The 26,606-nt window shown below is 43.7% G+C and overlaps 1 protein-coding gene across 1 annotated transcript in view; it reads right to left on the bottom strand.

Annotated features, from left to right (window-relative positions):
- LOC311146125 (protein Daple-like) overlaps positions 1-26,606 on the bottom strand; it is a 78,973-nt gene that overhangs the window by 17,180 nt on the left and 35,187 nt on the right. The window contains exons 6-22 of the mRNA XM_084182600.1: positions 26,281-26,364; positions 25,589-25,729; positions 25,217-25,413; positions 24,910-24,991; positions 24,268-24,426; positions 21,812-21,958; positions 20,164-20,308; positions 19,108-19,289; positions 15,326-15,463; positions 14,911-15,195; positions 14,196-14,741; positions 13,877-14,116; positions 12,328-12,455; positions 10,283-10,424; positions 9,867-10,067; positions 9,447-9,608; positions 5,466-5,743 (exon numbers count right to left, since the gene is read on the bottom strand). Coding sequence (XP_084038726.1) covers positions 5,466-5,743; positions 9,447-9,608; positions 9,867-10,067; positions 10,283-10,424; positions 12,328-12,455; positions 13,877-14,116; positions 14,196-14,741; positions 14,911-15,195; positions 15,326-15,463; positions 19,108-19,289; positions 20,164-20,308; positions 21,812-21,958; positions 24,268-24,426; positions 24,910-24,991; positions 25,217-25,413; positions 25,589-25,729; positions 26,281-26,364 — 3,257 coding nt within the window. The remainder of the gene's footprint in view (positions 1-5,465; positions 5,744-9,446; positions 9,609-9,866; positions 10,068-10,282; positions 10,425-12,327; positions 12,456-13,876; positions 14,117-14,195; positions 14,742-14,910; positions 15,196-15,325; positions 15,464-19,107; positions 19,290-20,163; positions 20,309-21,811; positions 21,959-24,267; positions 24,427-24,909; positions 24,992-25,216; positions 25,414-25,588; positions 25,730-26,280; positions 26,365-26,606) is intronic.

Genomic DNA, 26,606 nt, shown 5'->3' with positions numbered 1-26,606 from the left:
AAGTTTGCCAATGACCATCTGGATGATCCAGAGGAGGAATGGGAGAAGGTCATGTGGTCTGATGAGACAAAAATAGAGCTTTTTGGTCTAAACTCCACTCGCCGTGTTTGGAGGAAGAAGGAGGATGAGTACAACCCCAAGAACACCATCCCAACTGTGAAGCATGGAGGTGGAAACATCATTCTTTGGGGATGCTTTTCTGCAAAGGGGACAGGACGACTGCACCGTATTGAGGGGAGGATGGATGGGGCCATGTATCGCGAGATCTTGGCCAACAACCTCCTTCCATCAGCAAAGGCATTGAAGATGAAACGTGGCTGGGTCTTCCAGCATGCCAACGACCCGAAACACACAGCCAGGGCAACTAAGGAGTGGCTCCGTAAGAAGCATCTCAAGGTCCTGGAGTGGCCTAGCCAGTCTCCAGACCTGAACCCAATAGAAAATATTTGGAGGGAGCTGAAAGTCCGTATTGCCCAGCGACAGCCCCGCAACCTGAAGGATCAGGAGAAGGTCTGTATGGAGGAGTGGGCCAAAATCCCTGCTGCAGTGTGTGCAAACCTGGTCAAGACCTACAGGAAACGTATGATCTCTGTAATTGCAAACAAAGGTTTCTGTACCAAATATTAATCTCTGCTTTTCTGATGTATCAAATACTTATGTCATGCAATAAAATGCAAATTAATTACTTAAAAATCATACAATGTGATTTTCTGGATTTTTGTATTAGATTCCGTCTCTCACAGTTGAAGTGTACCTATGATAAAAATTACAGACCTCTACATGCTTTGTAAGTAGGAAAACCTGCAAAATCGGCAGTGTATCAAATACTTGTTCTCCCCACTGTGTGTGCGTACCTACCTACCTACCTACCTACCTACCTACCTACCTACATACATACATACATACATACATACATACATACACACACAGTGGGGGAAAAAAGTATTTAGTCAGCCACCAATTGTGCAAGTTTTCCCACTTAAAAAGATGAGAGAGAGGCCGGTACACGTCAACTATGACAGACAAATTGAGAAAAAAAATCCAGAAAATCACATTGTAGGATTTTTTATGAATTTATTTGCAAATTATGGTGGAAAATAAGTATTTGGTCACCTACAAACAAGCAAGATTTCTGGCTCTCACAGACCTGTAACTTCTTCTTTAAGAGGCTCCTCTGTCCTCCACTCGTTACCTGTATTAATGGCACCTGTTTGAACTTGTTATCAGTATAAAAGACACCTGTCCACAACCTCAAACAGTCACACTCCAAACTCCACTATGGCCAAGACCAAAGAGCTGTCAAAGGACACCAGAAACAAAATTGTAAACCTGCACCAGGCTGGGAAGACTGAATCTGCAATAGGTAAGCAGCTTGGTTTGAAGAAATCAACTGTGGGAGCAATTATTAGGAAATGGAAGACATACAAGACCACTGATAATCTCCCTCGATCTGGGGCTCCACGCAAGATCTCACCCCGTGGGGTCAAAATGATCACAAGAACGGTGAGCAAAAATCCCAGAACCACACGGGGGGGACCTAGTGAATGACCTGCAGAGAGCTGGGACCAAAGTAACAAAGCCTACCATCAGTAACACACTACGCCGCCAGGGACTCAAATCCTGCAGTGCCAGACGTGTCCCCCTGCTTAAGCCAGTACATGTCCAGGCCCGTCTGAAGTTTGCTAGAGTGCATTTGGATGATCCAGAAGAGGATTGGGAGAATGTCATATGGTCAGATGAAACCAAAATATAACTTTTTGGTAAAAACTCAACTCGTCGTGTTTGGAGGACAAAGAATGCTGAGTTGCATCCAAAGAACACCATACCTACTGTGAAGCATGGGGGTGGAAACATCATGCTTTGGGACTGTTTTTCTGCAAAGGGACCAGGATGACTGATCCGTGTAAAGGAAAGAATGAATGGGGCCATGTATCGTGAGATTTTGAGTGAAAACCTCCTTCCATCAGCAAGGGCATTGAAGATGAAACGTGGCTGGGTCTTTCAGCATGACAATGATCCCAAACACACCGCCCGGGCAACGAAGGAGTGGCTTCCTAAGAAGCATTTCAAGGTCCTGGAGTGACCTAGCCAGTCTCCAGATCTCAACCCCATAGAAAATCTTTGGAGGGAGTTGAAAGTCCGTGTTGCCCAGCGACAGCCCCAAAACATCACTGCTCTAGAGGAGATCTGCATGGAGGAATGGGCCAAAATACCAGCAACAGTGTGTGAAAACCTTGTGAAGACTTACAGAAAACGTTTGACCTGTGTCATTGCCAACAAAGGGTATATAACAAAGTATTGAGAAACTTTTGTTATTGACTAAATACTTATTTTCCACCATAATTTGCAAATAAATTCATAAAAAATCCTACAATGTGATTTTCTGGATTTTTTTTCCTCATTTTGTCTGTCATAGTTGACGTGTACCTATGATGAAAATGACAGGCCTCGCTCATCTTTTTTAGTGGGAGAACTTGCACAATTGGTGGCTGACTAAATACTTTTTTCCCCCACTGTATAATATATATATATATATATATATATATATATATATATATATATATATATATATATATATATATATATATATATATATATATATATATATATATATATATATATACACACACACACACACATATATATACACACACACATATATATATTTCACTTCGACAGAGTATTGTGTACATTGTTGACAAAAAATGACAATTAAATCTATTTTAATCCCACTTTGTAACACAATAATATTTGAAAAAATCCAAGGGGTCTGAATACTTTTGCAAGGCACTGTATGGTGCCTAGTTAACTGTCCCCAGGTTTTGTATTGTGTTACATCTAAAATAGGCCATGGCAATCCCATCCCATATAGATTCCTATTACCACCGAAAGAAGAATATCGATACTGGGTCCGACAAGAGTTGGTTGGAAAAGTATTGAACGCCCATGGTATGTGGTGGTGTGTTCAAAGAGCTGCCACGATCACAGATCAAAGCAATCCCATCAGGGTCGTATTGATTCTTTCAAATGGAAGAAAAGGACTGGAAAAGGGAGGGACAAACCGCTCGTTTTAGTTCTGTTGAAAAACATTTTTCAAAATAAAAATCTAAGGTGTACCCTAATGAACACAACCCAGTCCTTTGAGGCATACATGGAACAGCTGATATTCCAGCTGATTAGGTCCTTGACGGTACAGCAGGCAGACTCTTCTAATCCCTGGGCCTCAACCCGGGCCCCAAGAGACCCTGCTCCATTATTCATAAAGGAGAGAAGTAGAGAAGGAGAGATTTTAGTTAGCCAGATCAGTCTGGCTGCACGTCACGGTGCCTCTCACATCACTACCTTTAGACTGACGTGATGGTAAGCTTCACAATAGGACACATTTTCCAGTACGGGACAGTGGGAATACAAGAGTGTATGGTGTTTGTGTTGTGATATACGTACATAAAATAACCAAGTCTAAATATAACCGCAGCAAACAAACAAGAGAACACAGTCTCCATAGTTAAAGGAGTAATGTACTTGTGACCCGTGTCGCAATCCGACCCTCCCTTAAGGAGTGACCTGGCCTGGAGCAGTACAGGTTATAAGGTTCCACTGCAAAACAATAAAGGCAGTAGACTAGAAGAACTCCACTGACATCCAAAACCCCTATCTGAATACCAACGGAATGAAACTAGTCTCCCAGAGTTATTGAACAGTCACAGTTCTGATGTTAACTACAGTTGCCCTGTCCCTCCCTAGCCCTAATGATAGGCTACCTGTCTCCACCCAACCCGACCGTTGCTGTGTCAGCAGTCTCTCCCAGCTCCAGCTCCAGCCAGGGTGTCTGAGTGAAATCAGACCCAGCCTGTTACTACTGTACTGTTCCAGCCCGGTGCCATGGAGCAGTCAGGAGAGAGAAGGGGAGAGGTAGGAAGGGCACACAACACATCCCCTAGGTCACTTCCTTAGGTCGGTCTCTCAATGTCCCAGAGCCAAGCCAGTCTGGAAGGACATACTTTCACTAACATACGGCTGTTTATATGTGGCTTTTCAAAAGAGGAACTCTGTTATTGGAAAATTAACTTCAAGGAAATATATTAACACAGTTCTCTCGATGACATGTAACAACTTGATATTTTACGCAGACACACCAAGGTCAATACACATGACATGGACATGAACGAGTGTAATATGACCACTCTGTAATAATAATAATTTCAAAAAACTAATCTGACCTTTTTCAATTACACCTTCTCAGTGTGACCTCTTGGTGAGTGTATGTGTGACCATGGTAGTTGACCCCTTGGTGTGTATGACCCATTGCGGACTCCTCTGTGTGTGCAATCACTTGGTGTGTGTGTGCAATCACTTGGTGTGTGTGTGTGTGAGGTGTGAAGCTGTGGTTTATGACACGTATGTGTAACCATCGTAGTTGACCTCTTTGGAGAATATGACCCCTTTATTTATCCCGCCTGTTTATTAATTTAGACTGGCCCTTGGATAAATTCTGAACATTAATAAAAGATCTGCAAAAACATCCCCGCCAAAATGACAAGCACTATGGTGGTTGTCTATAGTGTGATTTCTAGCAGCATGTTGGTTCTTTTTTCTTCATATGAATTTGGCTCTAGCGTTTGAACAGTTTTAGCCACAAAATGTTATGACCCCATTTCTGAAAGCTAAGACTCTAAGGAACAAGTACATGCCTCCTGTTTCCCTCTCTGATACTCACAAGGACTCGTTGTGTGTGACAAAAAACACACCTAATGACTGAGGGAAATGAATTCAAAGCATACTTCCTTCAGACTGGAATTTGGCATTAGCTGATTTTTGTTATTTATTAAGATGCTTAGTTTTCAGATGATTTTAAAATGACCTAATTACTTTTAAATCTGCAATATGTAACTTTCTGGGCGACCCGACCAAATTCACATAGAAATAACTTTTAATAGTTATTTAAATAAAATAAAAATGGTGAGCAGCGACTTTTCAACGATGATACAAATTTTCAGTTGCACCTTGACTCACGCAAGTTGAGCACCCTCCACTTCTTTCCTAATTACTTTAAGCAACATTTAATTTTAAGAAAAGTGATTTATTGGTGGGGGCATTTTTCTCTCTCTATTAGATAGTCATTTTACTTGCTATCAAAGCTCCCATGTTGTTTTTAGCAGTCTAGGCGTCTGTGTATCCCCGCTTGCTTATGCGTTTAGTCACTTTATTATCTTGTCTAGACTTCTAAAGAAATTCTAAGCCGCTAGTTTTGGCCTCTTCTCTTTTTAACTTGGTTGTTTTTTATACAGCTCTGAAGAATAATTGCATGTGGAAAATGTCCGGCCCCCCTGCAATTAATCAATTTTTTTACATATGGCCCCCGTAAAAATATAGTTGAATAGCCCTGCCTTAGGGTATGACCACTTGGTGTGTGTGTGCCCGGTGGTTTGTGTAACCCCTGTGTGCGTTCCATGTGTGTGACCCACTTGTTCTCCAGTGTGCGGTGCTCTTGCTCCAGAGCTCTCTGGTTGCCCTTCAGGGTGGCGTGTTGGGCGATGAGCTGCTCGTACTCCGCTGCCTGTCTCTCATGCACACTCAGCAGGCGCTCGTGATCCAGCAGCACGCTCTCCCTGCCCACCCGCGCCTCCTCCCGCTGCCGCTGCCACGCCTCTGACTCACTCTCCAGTGCCCCCACCTGGCCCTGCAGCACAGCATTCTGTGCCATGAGAGATGCACTCTGGGAGTTGAGGGTGGAGTTCTCCACCTAAAGGGGGGAGACAAAGTTGTCATTTTACAACATCTATACTGGCAACAACTGACACAGCTACTCTAACTAGGAATTAGGGCTGACCACATTTAGTCGACTGGTCGATTGTTTGGTCGATAGGCTGTTGGTCGCCAGATATTTTTTGGGTTGAGCGGTCACAAATATATATCTTTTTTCCATGGCACACGAGCAGGGCTGCCACTGACAAAAAAATAATCTTGGTTGACCAAGCATCGTCTGATCTTTCAACCAATCAATTGGGAGACATTTTTAAACTTGTATTCTTCCATATATTGACACATCCTATGTGTTTTAATCAAATCAACTATATTCACTGAGATTTGATTAAATAATTAGGACACACAAATGACTAGAGGGAGTCTGACCAGCAATTGATTTGATTGACAGCGAGTGACTGTGTAACTAGCACCCGTTCTCTCACTCTCCTACCTGCTGCAGCAACCACCACAGAACATCAAGTATTACTAGAGAATGTTGGTTATGTAATTATTACTCCAGAATTTCCGTTATTCCAGAGGATGATTCGGACGGGATTAACTTTTTCCGAACTGCCCCCTGGAGGTTTTTATTCTAGGCATGAAGAAACAGTATTTCAACATTTCCAGGTGATGGGGCCACACTGATAACTCCAGCTTGGTTCCCAAGTTTCTAAACCATACCAAACCACTTTCCTATAGTGTCACCATAATATTTGAATTGAGGAAGTGTGATCATAATCATTAGGATATTTTAGCGATCTGCTGTACGTCCTAAATGCCCCCCAGCCTTCAGATTGTGAGCTAAACAGTGCAATTGCACATGAGATGCATTTTAAGGCTATGGATGAGAACGTTAACTTATCATTTCCAAACGTTTAGGTCAGTTGTATGCTGCTGCTTTGCAATCTATTAATAGCAAGGGTTGCATTAAATAGTCTCAATATTTGTTACTGATGCATTTGGCAATATTCAATTCATACGCACAAAACATATAAACGAAAGCATTCACTGTGAAAGTTGACAGGCTACATGTAGGCCATTCATATATAGCTTAGCCACAGCACATCCAATCAGTCATTGTTTTCTTGCGCAAACCGCAAGCAACACCTGTCAAACTCAGACATTTATCTCAAAACACAGGGATGTCGATTCGCACGGGACTAGTATTATCAGAGGAGCTTGGAGTTCCCCAAAAACCGGAAGGTTATTCTGGCTGGAATTGTTACTCTCCTGCCATGTAAAAATGACTGACATGGCAGATTCGGACGGGACTGAAATTACAGATGTGGTGTTTTGTGCTCGTGCACATAATTACATTACCCGACCTCCCCCAGTAAAAGTAATACCGTCCGAATAGCGCACAATAGGGCCTGACCTATAGCCAGGGCCGGTCTTTGCCTTTCTGCCGCCATAGGTGAGACCAAAAAATGCCACCGCCCCGCAAAACTACAATTGTCCCAAGTAAGCAAAATGACGTTGAAAAGACAACTAAAATAAGTATTTTCCAGACGTTGAAGTTAGTTTCAATTTAGTTTCTGAATGAAAGGTGAAAAGGTATTTTCCATATGTTTAAAATATATATTTTCCAGGACGCTGAAAAGGAATATTTTCTGGACGTTGAAAAATATATATTTTCACAGCGATGAAATCAGGTTGATTTTCGGTTCTTAATGAAAGTTGAAAATATTTATTTTCCTGATGTTGAAAAGACGTATTTTAAAGATGTTGAAAATATATATATATATATTTTTTTTTACAGATGTTCAAATCAGGCTAATTTTTGGATCTGAATGAAAGTTGAAAAGAAGTCATTCATAGATGTCTAGGTTTGGACCAAATCAATGCTGGTCCAGAAGGACTAAATCTGAAACAAACATAAACATCTATGATTGGTTCAGATTTGATCCGGACCGGACGATGAGGTCTATGATTGGACCAAAAACCAATGTCCGTGGATGTGGAAATCAAGGCCGGTCCGGAACTGCACCAAAAAAAAACATCCAAAAGGCATCAGCTACCCAACTTTGTCAGGAGTTATCGCGAGCCTATTTGCAATGTGTTTACACAGCGGGAAAGGCAGAAGTATTTTCTTTTTAGTTATGATCAGCTTGTCAAAAAATTTATGGATACAAACTTGAAACCACTGATCATTACAATGGGGTGAAACTCCTGGACATGCTGCTGCCTCCGCAGGATTGTTCTCAAAACCAATATGCTGGTTAACTTTGCTATTATGCACATAGCAACATGGTCTAGGAAAAGGCGCCAATTCAACAGCACACTGATGTGTTTCAGAACCGTGGACAGCGACCACTATCCATTGAGGGCGAAAGTGTATTTGTTGGAAAAAAATATATATACTGTTTTTATTAGTGTTGCACCATTATTCTTATGTAATATAACCATATACAATTTCAGTAGCACGTCTTAGAGTGATGGACGGTGCCACCCCCACAGCCTCCACAATGGATCAGTCCACTCAGACAGGCGCGAATCAGACGGGTGTCTTGTAAACCATGATATTATATATTTAAAAAAAATTTGCTAAAGAAATGTCGGTTGACCAACAACCTATCGACCAAACAATCGACCAGTCGACTAAATGGGGTCAGCCCTATACACGAGACACCTGTCTGAATAGCGCCTGTCTCAGTGGACAGTCCAAGAAGAAGGGGAGTGTTGCTAAGATGCACAAGGCATGTCTCTCTCTCCAGAACACGCTCTCTCCCGCCAATTCGTGCGCATTCATTGTTTCATAACTTCATTGTGTTAATTCTTTGCCCTTTGATCAATTCCCCATTACATATCTCACCAGTAGTACATTTACCATTAATCCCCATCTTTTCTAAATGTACAATGTTTGTTTGGTTACGGTAAATTCTGTTAATGCATTCAATATGTTATTATTACAGTTGTTTAGCGTTCTCATTGTCAGTATGGCGTGGACACGTTGTTTGCGAGGCTAAAAACCTATGCTAGGCTTGTGAGGAACAAGTTTTGGTTCATTTCATTCACTATTCTTTTATTTGATATTTTTACCCCCTTTTTCTCCCCAATTTCGATCGTCTCATCGCTGTAACTCCCCAACGGGCTCGGGAGGCGAAGGTCAAGTCATGCGTCCTTCGAAACATGACCCGCCAAACCATGCTTCTTAACACCCGCCTGCTTAACCCGGAAGTCAGCCGCACAAATGTGTCGGAGGTAACACCGTTCACCTGACAACCGAGGTCAGCCTGCAGGCGCCCGGCCCGCCACAAGGAGAGCGCGATGAGCCAAGTAAAGCCCCCCGGCCAAACCCTCCCCTAACCCGGACGACGCTAGGCCAATTGTGCACCGCCCTATGGGACTCCCGATCACGGCCGGTTGTGATACAGCCCGGGATCGAACCTGGGTCTGTAGTGACGCCTCTACCACTGTGATGCAGTGCCTTAGACCACTGCGCCACTCGTGAGGCCCTCTCCATTTACGAGTTTTGTCAATGTATTTTTTCTTTTGTTTGAAGCGCTCCTATCAATGTTGAGTACTGATGCACACTTGATTACGCATAGAAGTTGGCATAGCCTACCTGACCTGCACGCAAATGTATAAATGTGAGGGGTGAGAAACAAAAACAGCCAGAGTTGTTTACAAGTTCAGAGAGAGAAGCACAGTAGCTGTGAGAACATGTTGGAGCAGAGCCCCTGTAGTATGTATTGTAGTACCTGTAGCTTGGCTGTCTGTGTGTGCAGGGCCGTGTTTTGCTCTTGCAGTACAGCAGCCTGCCTCTGTACGGCCATAGTCTGGGCATTCAGCTGACTGTTCTGGGTGTCCAGCTGTCTAAGCTGCTCCTTCAGAAGGTGCTTCTCTGTCTGCAGGGTTGCATTCTGAAGGGAAAGGCATCTAGGTAAGATTAAACATGGACAATATACCATTTGTATAACAGTTTGCCAGATGCTTGCATATGCCAGTATGTTTTGACAGTTACAATAGTAGCTGTTTTGCTACTCATGTTCTAAGCATTCACAGCATTTACTGTATGGGTTGAGGGATCTACAGGAAGAAGTCCTTGGCAGATGGTCAACTAAACATTCCACCCTTTTAATTCTATCCCTTCCTTTATCATCCATTCCATTCCCACTCACGTTCTTCTCTATGTCGATGAGGCGGTCCTTGAGTTTGAGGAGATCCGCGGTGGCCTCTCTCGTCTCTGTCTCCCACTTCTCCTGACCAGGCCTGCCCTGGCTCTGGCCCTGACCTGCAGCCTGCTGTGTGGAGCTCTGGGTCTGGGAGTGGGCCTCCTCCTCCTCCTGCCTCTGTCTCAGAGCCTCCAGAGTTTTCTTCACCTGATCACCACAACACAGAGGACAACAGTGTGAGCAAAAAGATTGTAAGTGAAAAAGTGACATAAAAGAGAGTAGAAGTAAGAGTGAAAGTGAAAGTGTGAGAAAGACTATGAGTATGTGCAAGAGTATGATTAGTAGACGATGTGTGTGCTCCAAATATGTTTGAGTATGTACACGTGTGTGTGAGTGAATAACAGAGGCGTATAGGTACATACGGTGCTGAGTTCTGTGCGTAGCTGCTGGTTGAGACTACTAGACTCCTCCAGTCGAGATTCCAGCCCCTGAATCTTCTCCTCACGGATCTCCAGAGTCTTCTTCAGCGTTGACTCAATCCTACTCTCCAAGATCTTGAACTTACTGAGGGGGCAAAGAGACAGGCAAACAGTATGTCTAAATGTTATATCAAGGCCAATAGAAAGTCCCAGACACAAATTAATTCATTGTGATTCAAATTAATCAGCAACGTGGGGCTTTTATTTAAGTCCCATGATGATCAAACATAATAGAAATTCCTGCAGAACGATGTGCATTTTCTTATGTTTTTGAGGCTGAATGTACCATTTATTGTACCTTATTTCTTCTAATACCAAGAGTGAGAGACTGCATGTGTGGCAGTTATCAAGCCTTCACTTAGGAAAGACTAGAGTAATACTATGGGATATCGCGTTTGAGACAGAGGTTTGCATGCGGAGGTCATTTTGAAAAGTTTTACAACCCTATTACTTTAATCTGTACTAAGGAGGAGTCACTGTGTTAGCTTTGGACTGAAAAACCCTTGCCACAAGAGGTGGAACCCAATATCATCATGAGTGTGCAGTGCACATGAGATTACTAAGTGCTGTAGAAATGTAACTCAGGGTGGTGAATTTCTTTGACGTTAACTGATTAGTGGCAGCTTGGGTTTCATTGAGCACTAACAGCTGGAGAAGGAATGTCTTTGCTTTTTAATCCAATCCCCCTGGGTGACACCCACCTGGGTCTCTAGCTCTTACCTTGAGAGGTGCCTCTTAAAACATCCTCAGAGACTGAAGAAAAACCCTCAAGAAGAGGCCCTCCTTTGGGGCAATACAAGTCTTTCAAAGTGTCTTATTTCATAGATTTTCCCTTCAGAAAGGCTGGAGTTCAAAGGAGTGTACAGTTCAGCTATTCCCACAGTGTTGTCCTGCTGTTTGCCTCACCAGACCTGGGGTTCAAATAGTATTAGTTTTTTTCATTCAAATACTTTAGCTGCGCTTGATTTAACTTGTCTGATACAATTGAACCAATGGAATAGTCCCAAAAGTGTACAACCTCACCCATATGGCACCCCAGGCAGGCTCAATCAAACGCTCAAAATATTTGAAAGAAAACTAATACTATTTGAACCCAGGTATGGTGCTCCCTGTCACTGTATGTTACCTCACCCAGCATGACTAGATTCTAGAACGCCTCTGCTCTCCAGGGAAAATTCCAGAGAAAATTAAATTGCTGCAAGACACAGAGGAAAGGAAACAATCTTTCCCCTGTAATTTCCCCATAGTCTTATGAAAATGGTTGTAATAGAACACTGCAAACGTGCTGCTGGAGATCGCTCACACACACACTTTTGAGTCAAACACGTGTTCATGCCACCACTGCACCACACAATAAAAATAGAGCCTAAATAAAAGATGGCGAAATAAAGCTGGAGAGAAAGAAATGAAACACCGGTTTGAACAGAAACCAGGACTCACCCACTATACCTGGCACAGGAGGTCGGTAAGGAGCTTGGGCAGAATCCATTAAAGCAAATAACTCTGGCTTAACAAGAAAAGCCCCTTTACTTTGAGCTTTACAACTCAAAACCAATATGCCCCCTGTTCCTCATCCAAAGTGGACATTGGGCACACATTCTCACAAGCACTTCAGCACACAAACAAATGCTATAAATACAAAATACCTGTTACAAAATACAAAAAAAATGCCTGCAGTATTATGAGGGTAGGGTATTGAGGCCTACTCGTGGTTATGGGTCTGAGACACTAGTAGTGTGATGGCATGGTGGTACAGTGTAGATGTAGTTAGTGTGATGGCATGGTGGTACAGTGTAGATGTAGTTAGTGTGATGGCATGGTGGTACAGTGTAGATGTAGTTAGTGTGATGGCATGGTGGTACAGTGTAGATGTAGTTAGTGTGATGGCATGGTGGTACAGTGTAGATGTAGTTAGTGTGATGGCATGGTGGTACAGTGTAGATGTAGTTAGTGTGATGCATGCTGGTAGACAGTGTAAAGCCTCTTACTTGTCTTCACAGCTGTGCTCCTCCTGCAGTAGTTTCTCTCTGTTCAGGCCGATCTTCTCCAGCTCGTGGCTCAGTGTCTCCAACTCGTTCCATTGCTGCTGCACCTTTAGCTTCTCATTCACCAGGTCCTGGACAGGACAGAATACACACAATATAACCCTGACTCTACTGACCTGTCTTCCAAACAGTTTTAGAGAGGCAGTTGTAGCAGAAATGCAGATCTAGATACGTACTTGAAACACGCTGTACATCCACTATACGGACAGGCTACTGTAACCCTTACTGCACTTTTAGAGGCCCATTGACATAAGCAGAGTATGCACAGAATACTAATCTCTCATGGTATGATCCACAATTTATATCAAACTAATCTTTATCCAATCATCGGCACCCTGCATTTATTTTTCTACTTGAACTGCATGTACTGTATGGTACATCTACACTGAACAAAAATATAAATGCAACATGCAACAGATTATACTGAGTTACAGTTCATATAAGGAAATCAGTCAATTGAAATGAATTCATTAGGCCCTAATCTCTGGATTTCACATGGCTGGGAATACAGATATGCATCTGTTGGTCACAGATCCCTTACAAAAAAAGGAAGGATCAGAAAACCAGTCAGTGACCACCATTTGCCTGATGCAGCGCGGCATCTCCTTCGCATAGAGTTGATCAGGCTGTTGATTGTGGCCTGTGGAATGTTGTCCATCTCCTCTTCAAATCGCTGTGAAAGTTGCTGGATATGGGCTGTAATTGGAACATGCTGTCGTACACGTCGATCCAGAGCATTCCAAACATGCTCAATGGGTGACATGTCTGGTGAGTATGCAGGCCATGGAAGAACTGGGACATTTAGAGCTTCCAGGAATTGTGTACAGATCCTTGCGACATGGGACCATGCATTATCATGCTGAAACATGAGGTGATGGCGGTGGATGAATGGCACGACAATGGGCCTCAGGATCTCGTCACGGTATCTCTATGCATTCAAATTTCCATTACAATGTGGGGCTGGCGAGGTTACACGTGGTCTGCATTTGTGAGGCCGGTTGGACGTACTGCCAAATTTTCTAAAACGACGTTGGAGGCGGCTTATGCACATTCAATTATCTGCCAACACCTTTGGTGGACATTCTTGCAGTCTGCATGCCAATTGCCTGCTCCCTCAAAACTTCAGACATCTGTGGCATTGTGTTGTGTGACAAAACTGCACATTTTAGAGTGGTCTTTTATTGTCTCGAGTACAAGGTGTACCTCTAATGATTATGCTGTTTAATCAGCTTCTTGATTTGCCACACCTGTCAGGTGGATGGATTATCTTGACAAAGGAGAAATGCTTCCTAACAGGGATGTAAACAAATTTGTCTACAACATTTGAGAGAAATAAGCTTTTTGTGCGTATGGACCATTTCTGGAATCTATTATTTAAACTCATGAAACCAACACTTTACATGTTGCGTTTTATATTTTATACTGCATAGTACATGTATTTCTCTACAATCTACTGTAGCCTATATTATCCTCAGACCTTCCCCATACATACCTCTCGGAGTGTGGCCAGGGTCCTCTTGTCAATGGTTGCCTGTTTCTGCAGCTCCTTGTTCTCCCTCTCCAGCTCTTTGACCTTCCCAGTCGCCTCCTTTAACCTCTCCAGCTCCTTCTCCTTGGTGATGCCCTCCTTCTCCAGGGAGGCCAGCCTCAGAGCACTCTCCTCCAGCACCCCTTCTTTCACCTCCAGCTGCAGCCACAGCCTCCGTGCCTCCTTCTCCAGCTGCTTCCTCTCCTGCAATTTAATTTAATTTAATTTAATTCAGGAGTACGTAAGACAACAACTACAGTTTACACATAACACACAGACATACCTTCTCTGACTGGCCCAGCTCTTGCTCCAGCCCCCTCTTCTCCTTCTCCACTGCCTCCAGGCATTTCCCCGCCAGGCACACCTCCTCCAGCTCCCTTCTTAGCCCCCCTGTCTCGGCCTCGGTCTGCCTCAGCTCCCTCTCCAGCCCCTGGATCTTGGTGGAGCTGTTGTCCAGGCTCTGCTGGAGCCTCTGGTTCTCCAGACCCAGGCTGCTGACGCTCAGCTCCAGCCTCTCCGCCCTCTTCCCCTGGGACCTCAGCTCCTCCACGGACCGAGCCAGCTCCTCCCTCTCCCTCTCTAGCTCCCCATTCTCCTGCTGGAGCTGGGCCAGGCGCACGGCGGCCGGCCGGAGAGATTCCACGGTGCGGCGGAGCTCCAGGTTCTCCTGGTCCAGGAGGCTGTGGTCCTTCTCCAGAGTGGCCAGGCGCAGGCTGATGTTCTGGGCCGTGTCCACCTGCTTCTTCAGCCTCCGGTTGTCCTGCTCCAGGCTGGCATTGTCTCTCTCCAGGGCCTCGGCCCGGTCACACGTGATCTTCAGAGACGCCACCTATGTTTACATTTACAGTTTAGTCATGTTGCAATGATTGTGATATGTGGTTGTTTTACCTAAGTTGAATTCACTGATTGCAACCCACAATCACTGCAAGTAAAACATTATTCAAAAATAGCTGCAAATATGGCAAAACAAGTGCGAGTGCAAGAAAGACTTCCCTCACCTCCCTCTGAAGCTGCTCTTTACTCCTCTCCAGATGTGCAGTCTCCCTCTCCAGCTCCTCACAGCGCTCCCCCCTCTCCCTCAGTGTCTCCAGCTCCTTAATGGACTGCTTGCCCTGGGCCTCTAGCCGGGCCAGCTTGGACCCGGTGTCGGTGATGGTCTGGTGGAGGACGCGGTTCTCAGTCTCCACCTCCCTAACCCGAGCCTCACTGTCGGCCTGGGCGCGCTGACGCAGGGAGCTCACCGCCTGGCTCAGGTGCTCCTTCTCCTGCTCCAGCTCGGAGATCTGGGGAACACGCATAAAGACAGTCAGGTGGGATAACAGTGACATAAGAGGGACCACCAATGACAGGGTGACACACACACACAATCAGTGGTGCATTTCGCATGTGTAAGGTTAGAAGTACAGTGTGTACCTGTCTGTCCTTGTCTGCCTGCAGTGTCTCCAGAGCCTTATCCAGTTTCTGCTTGTCTTTGAGCAGATCTTCCCCAAGACCCTCCATGTCCTGGGTGGTCTGCTTCTCCTGGTCCAGCAGGGTCTGCAGACGCTCCAGCTAGGGAAGAAACGTAGGAAACAAGCAGACACAAAATGGATGACAATCATGATAGAAAGCACAAACACAAAATTGATGAAATTCATCAATCCACAGCAAAGAGGTCATAAATATGAAAGCATATGTCAGAAGTATGTGTGAGAGATCGTAAAGTAAAGTATTCAGACCCCTTGACTTTTTTTTCACTTTGTTACGTTATAGCCATATTCTAAAATGGATTAAATAAAAATCCTCATCAATCTACACACAATACCCCATAATGACAAAGCGAAAACAGATTTCGATTTTATTTACATAAGTATTCAGACCCTTTGCTATGAGACTCGAAATTGAGCTCAGGTGCATCCTGTTTCCATTGATCATCCTTGAGATGTTTCCACAACATGATTGGAGTCCACCTGTGGTAAATTCAATTGATTGGACATGATTTGGAAAGGCACACACCTGTCTATATACAGTTGAAGTCGGAAGTTTACATACACCTTAACCAAATACATTTAAACTCAGTTTTTCACAATTCCTGACATTTAATCCTAGTAGAAATTCCCTGTCTTAGGTCAGTTAGGATCACCACTTTATTTTAAGAAAGTGAAATGTCAGAATAATAGTACAGAGAATGATTTATTTCAGCTTTTACTTCTTTCATCACATTCCCAGTGGGTACGAAGTTCACATACACTCAATTAGTATTTGGTAGCATTGCCTTTCAATTGTTTAACTTGGGTCAAACTTCCACAAGCTTCCCACAATAAGTTGGGTGAATTTTGGCCCATTCCTCCTGACAGAGCTGGTGTAACTGAGTCAGGTTTGTAGGCCTCCTTGCTCGCACATGCTTTTTCAGTTCTGCCCACAAATGTTCTATAGGATTGAGGTCAGGGCTTTGTGATGGCCACTCCAATACCTTGACTTTGTGGTACTTAAGCCATTTTGCCACAACTTTGGAAGTATGCTTGGGGTCATTGTCCATTTGGAAGACCCATTTGCGACCAAGCTTTAACATCCTGACTGATGTCTTGAGATGTTGCTTCAATATATACACATAATTTTCCTTCCTCATGATGCCATCTATTTTGTGAAGTGCACCAGTCCCTCCTGCAGCAAAGCACCCCCATAGCATGATGCTACCACCCCCGTGCTTCACGGTTGGGATGGTGTTCTTCGGCTTGCAAGCTGCCACGTTTTTCCTCCAAACATAACGATGGTCATTATGGCCAAACAGTTCTATTTTTGTTTCATCAGACCAGAGGACATTTCTCCAAAAATAATGATATTTGTCTGGCTTTTTGATGGCGGTTTTGGAGCAGTGGCTTCTTCCTTGCTGAGCGGCCTTTCAGGTTATGTCGATATAGGACTTGTTTTACTGTGGATATAGATACTTTTGTACCTGTTTCGACCAGCATCTTCACAAGGTCCTTTGCTGTTGTTCTGGGATTGATTTGCACTTTTCGCACCAAAGTACGTTCATCTCTAGGAGACAGAACGCGTCTCCTTCCTGAGCGGTATGACGGCTGCGTGGTCCCATGGTGTTTATACTTGCGTACTATTGTTTGTACAGATGAACGTGGTACCTTCAGGCGCTTGGAAATTGCTCCCAAGGATGAACCAGACGTGTGGAGGTCTACAATTTTTTTTCTGAGGTCTTGGCTGATTTCTTTTGATTTTCCCATGATGTCAAGCAAAGAGGGACTGAGTTTGAAGGTAGGCCTTGAAATACATCCACAGGTACACCTCCAATTGACTCAAATGATGTCAATTAGCGTATCAGAAGCTTCTAAAGCCATGACATCATTTTCTGGAATTTTCCAAGCTGTTTAAAGTCACAGTCAACTTAGTGTATGTAAACTTCTGACCCACTGGAATTGTGATACAGTGAATTAATCGTTCTGTAAACAAGTGTTAAAAAATTACTTATGTCATGCACAAAGTAGATGAACTAACTGACTTGCCAAAACTATAGTTTGTTAACAAGAAATTTGTGGAGTGGTTGAAAAACAAGTTTTAATGACTCCAACCTAAGTGTATGTAAACTTCCGACTTCAACTGTAAAGGTCCCACAGTTGACAGTGCATGTCAGAGCAAAAACCAAGCCAAGAGGTCGAAGGAATTGTCCGTAGTGCTCCGAGACAGGATTGTGTCGAGGCACAGATCTGGGGAAGTGTACCAAAAAAATTACACAGCATTGAAGGTCCCCAAGAACACAGTGGCCTCCATCATTCTTAACTGAAATAAGTTTGGAACCACCAAGACTCTTCCTAGAGCTGGCCACCCGGCCAAACTGAGCAATCGGGGGAGAAGGGCCTTGGTCAGGGAGGTGACCAAGAACCTGATGGTCACTGACAGAGCTCCAGAGTTCCTCTGTGGAGATGTGAGAACCTTCCAGAAGGAAAACCATCTCTGTAGCACTCCACCAATCAGGCCTTTACAGTAGTAAAAGGCACACAACAGCCCACTTGGAGTTTGCCAAAAGGCACCTAAAGGACTCAGACCATGAGAAACAAGATTCTCCGGTCTGATGAAACCAAGATTGAACTCTTTGGCCTGAATGCCAAGCGTCACACGTCTGGAGGAAACATGGCACCATCCCTATGGTTAAGCATGGTGGTGGCAGCATCATGCTGTGGGGATGTTTTTCAGCGGCAGGGACTGGGAGACTAGTCAGGATCGAGGGAAAGATGAACGGACCAAAGTACAGAGAGATCCTTGATGAAAACCTGCTCCAGTGCGCTCAGGACCTCAGACTGGGGCGAAGGTTCACCTTCCAACAGGACAACAACCCTAAGCACACAGCCAAGACAACGCAAGAGTGGCTTCGGGACTCTGAATGTCCTTGAGTGGCCCAGCCAGAGCCCGGACTTGAACATCTCTGAAGAAACCTTGACAGAGCTTGAGAGGATCTTCAGAGAAGAATGGGAGAAACTCCCCAAATACAGGTGTGCCAAGCTTGTAGCGTCATACCCAAGACGACTCGAGGCTGTAATCGCTGCCAAAGGTGCTTCAACAAAGTACAGAGTAAAGGGTCTGAATACTTATGTAAATGTAATATCAGTTTTTTATTTTTAATATATTTGCAAACATTTCTAAAAACCTTTTTTCACTTTGTCATTATGGGGTATTGTGTGGGTAAAAAACGAATTATGAGGGGAAAAAACAAATTAATCAATTTTAGAATAAGGCTGTAACGTAACAAAATGTGGAAAAAGTCAAGGGGTCTGAATACTTTCCTAATGCACAGTACATTAAAAACATCCACACCGGTGCTGGGCCAATGCCGAATACTAGAGAAAGAAAGATTGCATTTGGTATACGGTGCTCTGCTCCCACCAGCATGCTTTAATTTAACTGCATCACAAAACATACTGCAATGCATACTGCAGACTAACTATATAGGGCATGTGGGACCAGCATATTGTATCCCACAACACACAGACTGTCAATCTATAAAGTATGTGGGACCAGCATACAGTACCTTCTGCATGCTTCCTTTCTGTATTCAAAGTGTGTGTGTCCAACCCTGTGCGTACGTGCATCAGAGTGGGTGATCGTGCATGTATGCAAGTCTGTCTGTGTGTGTGTGTGTGAGCACGTCTGTCTACATTATCTGTGTGTATGTGTGCAATCAGTGTGTGTGCGTGTCTGTACAGTACCTTCTTGCGGAGGCCCTGGTTGTCACTCTCCAGCTCCAGGGTATGTAGCCGGCCCTCCTGCAGACTTAGGGAAGCCTCTCTGAGCTCCTGGATAGTGCTCTGCAGACCCTGGTTCTCTTTCTCCAGCTTCAGCAGACGGCTTGACGCAGACTCGTTCAGCTCAAACACAAACGACTTGCGCGCTGCACAGGGGGGGAAGAGAGGGAGCTTGATTTATCCAATGCATTTGTGTACTTGTACAGTACGAGACTGGGATCATAAGTATGTGTTTATTTATTTAGAATAGTGGCTGGAAGTGATTTTGAGAGAGCAGCTTTGGCTGCTTGCATAATATACATTTTCGTTTTGAGTGTGAATGTGCATGTAAAGTTTGAGTCAGCCACATCATAGCACACACTGTAGATTTGTATATTATAAGTATTGTGTGTAGATTTATATAATCCATGTGTTGACAGTTAGAGGATCAGGTGCTTCACTGTGATAAATGTGAGGTTGAGGGAAACAGCTGAGCCAGCTGCTGAGTCACTATATTACCTTTCTGACATTACAGAGTGAAACATTAACTTCAACACAGAGGCCAAAATATAATCCCTCACACACACACCAATGCAAAGACCTGTAGCGCCAATCTATTGCACTGTTCACCCTCTCGAATCAAACAGAAAATATGACACAGAACTCTTCTCTCTAATTCAAGTATCAACAGCATAGTGTTTGAAATGAATTTCTTATTTAGGTTGCACCACAAGCTCTGGCAGGAGTCAATGAGATTTTGACTTTTCAGTATTTTCCGTCCAAATTCTCCATCAGCCACTAATGGAAGAGGATTTATACGTGTTGGCTGTCAGCAGAATAATATAATATAATATATACAATTTAGCAGACACTACAGGGACTACATGCGTGCATACATTTTACGTATGGGTGGCCCCGGGAAATGAACCTACGAACTGAACCATACAGGACCACAACTCAAAGTGATGTAGCTGGGGAAAAACCTACACATGTTTAGTGTGTGTGTGTGTATGCATATGTGTGTTGTGTGTGTGATTTTACTGTCAATGTTGTCGTTGTTCTTGGCAAGCTGCTCCAGCTCCCAGCCAAGGTGGGCAGACTCGTTCATGCTCTGTTTCTGAGAGATCTCCAGCAGCATGTTCTCTTCTATCAACTCCTCCAGGCGCTTCTTATCTGTGTCCCGGTCCTGAGAGGGACAGCAGGGTGAGTCAGACGCACACACCAACATATACACAGTTACAGCGCATTCGAAAAAGTATTCAGACACCTTGACTTTTTCCACATTGTTACGTTACAGCCTTATTCTAAAATTGATCAAATAAATTTTTCCCCCTAATCAATCTACACACAATACCCCATAAAAAATAAACTGAAACACCTTATTTACATAATTATTCAGACTATTTGCTATGAGAGTCAAAATGTTGCTTAGGTGCATCCTGTTTCCATTGATCATCCTTGAGATGTTTCTACAACTTGATTGGAGTCCACCTGTGGTAAATGAAATTGATTTGACATGATTTGGAAAGGCACACACCTGTCTATATATGGTCCCACAGTTAACAGTGCATGTCAGAGCAAAAACCAAGCCATGAGGTCAAAGGAATTGTTTGTAGAGCTCCGGGACAGGATTGTGTCGAGGCACAGATCTGGGGAAAGGTACCAAAAAATGTCTGCAGCATTGAAGGTCCCCAAGAACACAGTGGCCTCCATCATTCTTAAATGGAATTAGTTTAGAACCACCAAGACTCTTTCTTTCGCACCTAAAGGACTCTCAGACCATGAGAAACAAGATTCTCTGGTCTGATGAAACCAAGATTGAACTCTTTGGCCTGAATGCCAAGCGTCACATCTGGAGGAAACCTGGCACCTACCCTACGGTGAAGCATGGCGCTGGCAGCATCATACTGTGGGGATGTTTTTCAGCGGCAGGGACTGGGAAACTAGTCAGGATCGAGGGACAGATGAACGGAGCAAAGTACAGAGAGATCCTTGATGAAAACCTGCTCCAGAGCGCTCAGGACCTCAGAGTGGGGCGAAGGTTCACCTTCCAACAGAACAACGACCCTAAGCACACAGCCAAGACAACGCAGGAGTGGCTTCGGGACAAGTCTCTGAATGTCCTTGAGTGGTCCAGCCAGAGCCCGGTCTTGAACCCGATCGAACATCTCTGGTAGACCTGAAAATATCTGTGTAGCGACGCTCCCCATCCAACCTGACAGAGCTTGAGAGGATCTTCAGAGTAGAATGGGAGAAACTCCCCAAATACAGGTGTGCCAAGCTTGTAGAGTCATACCCAAGAAGACTAGAGGCTGTAATCGCTGCCAAAAGTGCTTCAACAATGTACTGAGTAAAGGGTCTGAATACTTATGTAAATGTGATCTGTTATTTTTTTAAAATACATTTGCAGAAATTTCTAAAAACCTGTTTCTGCTTTGTCATTATGGGGTATTGTGTATAGATTGATGAGGGGAAAAAACTATTTAAACCATTTTAGAATAAGGCTGTAACGTAACAAAATGTGGAAAAAGTTAAGGGGTCTGAATACTTTCCGAATGCACTGTATACACACACTGCACTGACATATAGCATACACTGACATATAGCATACACTGACATATAGCATACACTGACATATAGCGCACACAGATGGGCAGACAAACGGACCAATCCCTATTGCACTTCTTACCATCTCCATGTCGTGCAGTTTGGACCGCAGCTGCAGGTTCTCCTTCTCCAACTCGTGTAGTTTGTCACAGCGCCCCCTGGCAGCTCCCAGCTGCTCCTCCAGCATGGCTTTGGTATCCATCAGAGTCACGTTGTCCTCTCTCAGCTCCTGGAAACAAACACAGAAGAAACACAGACAAACTGTCAGATGGAAACAGAGTAGGGTTGACCCCATTTAGTCGACTTGTCGATTGTTTGGTATAGGCTGTTGATTGACAGAGATTTTTTTTTTTTGGCACACGAGACACCTGTCTGATTCACACCTGTCTCAGTGGACTAATCCATTGAGGAGGCTGCGGGGATGCTACGGTCCAAGAAAAAAGGGAGTGTGGCTAAGATGCACAAGGTACTTACAGTATCTCTCCTGAATGCGCTCTCTCCCGCCATTTCGTGCGCATTCATGGTTTCATAAACTATGTGAATTGTTTGCCCTTTGATTGGTAGTGTCTATCAATTCCCCATTACTTATTTCACCACGGACACGTTGTTTGTAGCGCTCACAACCCATGCTACACTTGTGAGAAACAAGTTTCAGGTTATTTCATTCCATTTACGAGTTTTGTCAATTTATTCATTGTCTTATGTTTGGAGCGCTCCTGTCAACGTTGAATAAGGACGCACACCTGATTACGCATGTAGAAGTAGGCCTAGGCTACCTGGCCTGTGCGCAAATGTAGGCCATAAATGTGTCTGATAGTATTTCTGATTGTCTTAACTCACCACCACTAATGAGCTGTGGAGCTTCTCAAAGTATTTTTTTCTTCACCTTAAACAGCAAGTAAACAAAGTCTGTCTTTATTATCCGTTGAGAATGACAATAGTTCCTCAATGTATTTGAACAATTTTCCAGCTCTCTCCCTATTGATCACCACTCGGCATGAATGGGAAAATTGTAATGCTCTGATCCAGTGGAAACATCATAAAATACCTAATTACTTCTTATTCCTTGCACAAATAGCCTACAGCTGTGTCTCTCCTGAGCTCACTGGCGCGGGAAACTGAGGGCCCAGAATATTTTATACAACGTTGGAGGTTTGCTAGCGCGCGCTTTGGGCCAGACTCAGCTGATACAATGTTTCAAGTTCATTGCAGACAGGCCATGCGTAGTCAATGTGATTTATAGGATATTTATTTTTAAATCAGGATATTTTCTACCTGCAGGCTGCAATGTTTTTATTTGTTGGCTTTATGTAGGCTATTTTTACATTGTTGGCAATGGCAATAGAAGTTAATTTTTAGATTTGTATCATTTAGATTTAGTTAGAATTTAGATTAACCACATGACTATGATTTTGACACTATTATAAATTAAATGAAACTGTTCCACGAAAATGTGCATATGAAAATCATAATTGGCAAGCAGATCGGTAGAAATTGTAAAAAATTAATTGGAGCTCCAAATGGAAATGGATGCCGCCCGCTGGTGTAGCCTATTACCAGCAACTTCAGGAGCGTAATGGCAGAATCTGCAAAGGCCAGCAGCAGCGGAAGAAGACGTTTTTTTTCTTCTTCTGGTTAGGCTCTTGATCTCTGGCGCCCTTGAGTCATTTGTGTGTCTTAATGATTTAATCAAACAGCGAACTTAAAGCATCAGACAAGTTCAGTAGATATAGTTGATTTTATTAAAAACACATAGGGTGTGTCTATATATGGAAAAATACAAGTTTACAATTTTCGACCAATCGATTGGTCGAAAGAAAAGATTACTCTTGGTCGACGCAGATGTTTTGCGGGGGTGGGGGACAGCCCTAAAACAGAGGGACATATACATACAGCATGTTCAAGGGGACCAGCCTGAGACGCTGTGCAGATTTTCTCATCTTGATCACATAATGAGTAGTTATTTGGGAAAGCAAGGTGATTTGTAGATTAGCGATTCCGTTCAGTCTGACTGCAATGTAGTCAATATTCTCAGTAAGGAGACAGTGTGAAATATAAATGAGTCAGAGGCTGAGACGGAGACAGTGGGAAATAGTGGTTCAAAGGCCTGCCATTGACAGCTGTGGAGCTCCCTGCCTGGACAAACTCAAAAATGCTGCTGATCAGGAGGTGCCATTGTTCTCCTGTGACAGAGACAGCAGGGGTTCTAGTCAATGTTCTAGTCAATGAAGTGGAACTGATTTGACCCAGAGACATGAAAGACGTGCTGCTAAGGAATATGGGTCTTAATATGCACAACCAATATTAATGTGTCTTGACAGATGAGATAGGCTATACATGTGGATGTGTGTTGATAATGAGAAAAATAAATGCTGTCACTACCTCCATTTCAAACCAAGGTGCATGAATAGTGGAGCAAACAAAGGTATTTTCCTTTTACATGTGTTGTTAATGTACAGCATTGTATTTTATTCTAGCATTCATAAAATTGATGTTGGTGAGTTTAATCAATTAAATTCAATGCTCAGTGTGTCTCACCTCGACTCGTGTCTTGTAGAAGTGGACGTCGTGTAGCCTCTCCTTGCAGCGCGACAGCTCTGTCTCCAGTCTGTCCACCTTGGCTGCCTTCTCCCTCAGAGCATCCACCTCATCCCTGTAGGCACGCACCGACCGTGCCTCCGCCAGCAGCTGCATGTTCTGCACAGCGCATAAAAAGACACACTATGGATCTGGTCTGGAGGTTATAATTGCAGAAATGGTATACTGCCGCTACTTTGCAGCAACCAAACAGAGGTGCATGAATTGTACAACAAACTAGATGTACTGGAGGTTATGGCTAAATAACAGATGACAGATCTTTCCATTTTAGAATTTCCTGATTTCATGTGAATATCCAAAAATGGTAATGAAATGAGAATGTAACATCAGCTAAAATGTTCACTACTGTGAATCTTCTGAAGACGGAATTTCAAAGCTTTTCTAACATGTCATTTGTGGTCAAGATTCGAAATGCCTAGGAGGAAACTTTTTCCTGACTTGGAAAAGAAGGGAAAGTTGGGTTTCAATGTATGTTTAGGTAAGTGAGTGAGATAAACAGGGGGAGAAAGTGAGGGAGAGAAACAGGAGGATAGTGTGAGGGGGGGGACAGGGAAGCCGAAGTGAAAAAGAGGAAATCCGCACCTCTTGCTTGAGTTTCTGCATCTCCAGGTCCAGCCTCTCCACCTCATGTTTGGTATCCATCAGATGCTCAGTCTTCTCCTCCCTGGGAGAGACACAGCACACATTAGGTTGGCAAATCAATTTATTCAGACATGTATACATTTTTGTAATCATGTTAAGTGTAGTTTATTTAGAGTCAATATATTTTCTGATAGAGGGCTTGCAGTGTTTCTGAAGCTAACATCTTAGGAAATTATTTGTCTTAATAAAATATACTAAATGCTGAACTGTTATCCCCGACTCTAACCTCTCCCCTTTTCTGACTCACAGTTCCTGTCGCGAGCGTCTCAGTTTGGCTTTAGTGTCGGCCAGCTCCACAGCCAGGTGCTGGCGGTCCTCTTTGGACAGCAGTGAGACGGGTCCGTCCAGGCCCAATGCAGTCCTCTCAGGACAGGGGTAACCCAGGTGATTGGAAGGCTGCTGGGACTGGAGGTAGTCCTTCTCCTGGGTCAGCTCCACGATCACCTGGAGGAGGGCGGAGAAGAACTCTGTCAGTCTATTGGCTGTGCATAGAAAGGGCACAAATCAAGTCTGCATGACAGTAATGTCCATATCATGTACAGATGCATTTTTTAAACATATTGTGGGTAATACAGTTGATTTGGGTGTGTTTCAGACTAGTTCTGTGTTCGATACCAACCTCTGCACATTCATCTCTTTCATCTATGAGTTTGCGGAGGTGCAGGGCCATGTTACGGGACAGGGGTTCGAGCTCCTCAGGGGGCATGTCTGGCAGCTCCAGCCACTGCATGTCCAACACATTCTCCTGGTTATGGGTCACCTGAAGGGGTAGACAGACATTATAACAACAATGTAAACAGGAATGCCATAAGTTCTGCATTGAAACCCAATACATGTGTAATAACAGTGCCATCTCCCTTGTATTTCTGAATCTGTGCAGCGAAATATAACAATATTGTCAAAAGGAATATAGTACTGTAGGCCTGGGAATAAGACTTGTATGTGTCTGTATGTGAAGATGCATAGTACATGTGAGAAAAATATTCACTATAAACAAATTGACGAACACGCATGAACAGGATTGCCTAAATGTCAATGGAAATGTCATACTGTTAAAGTGTAGGCCTAGGAGTAAGACCTGAATATGTCTTTACTTTATTATATTTATTTGACAGGAATAGTGCACATAAATCAATGTTTCTGTAAATGTGCCAGATTTAGCCAGATGCCAAATTTTCAGCAGTATTCACAAGGCGTACCTGAAGATAACGTGAGAAAACAATTCACTACAAAAAAGGAAGGGCTGATGCGCATGAACATGTGTGCCTGCTTTGACGTGAACACACCTACACCTGCACCTGCACTACTCACCTCTTGAATGTGGGAGACAATGGCTGCCTGCTTCTCGATGTCGAGCAGTTTGATTTTCTCAATGATCTCTTCTTTCCTCTCACACTGCAGAGGAAGTAGCAATGACAGGCACTTCTATCAGATACCTATAGGTCACGACTATAAACTATCAGAAAGACATTTTGATTAAGATTTGGTTCTCACATTCTCTATTGAACACAAAGGACTGGGTGTTTGAATGGACATAAATATGAATAAGCCATATGAAAAGAAGAAGGTTCTAAATCTTATAGAAATACTGTATAGGGTAATGTGACTTGAGGCAGCACAGACTCGAGTAATTACCA

This window comes from Coregonus lavaretus (genome assembly GCF_964263955.1).
Source record: "Coregonus lavaretus genome assembly, chromosome: 18".
NCBI lineage: Eukaryota > Metazoa > Chordata > Actinopteri > Salmoniformes > Salmonidae > Coregonus > Coregonus lavaretus.
This window is presented reverse-complemented; position numbering and strand designations above follow the sequence as displayed.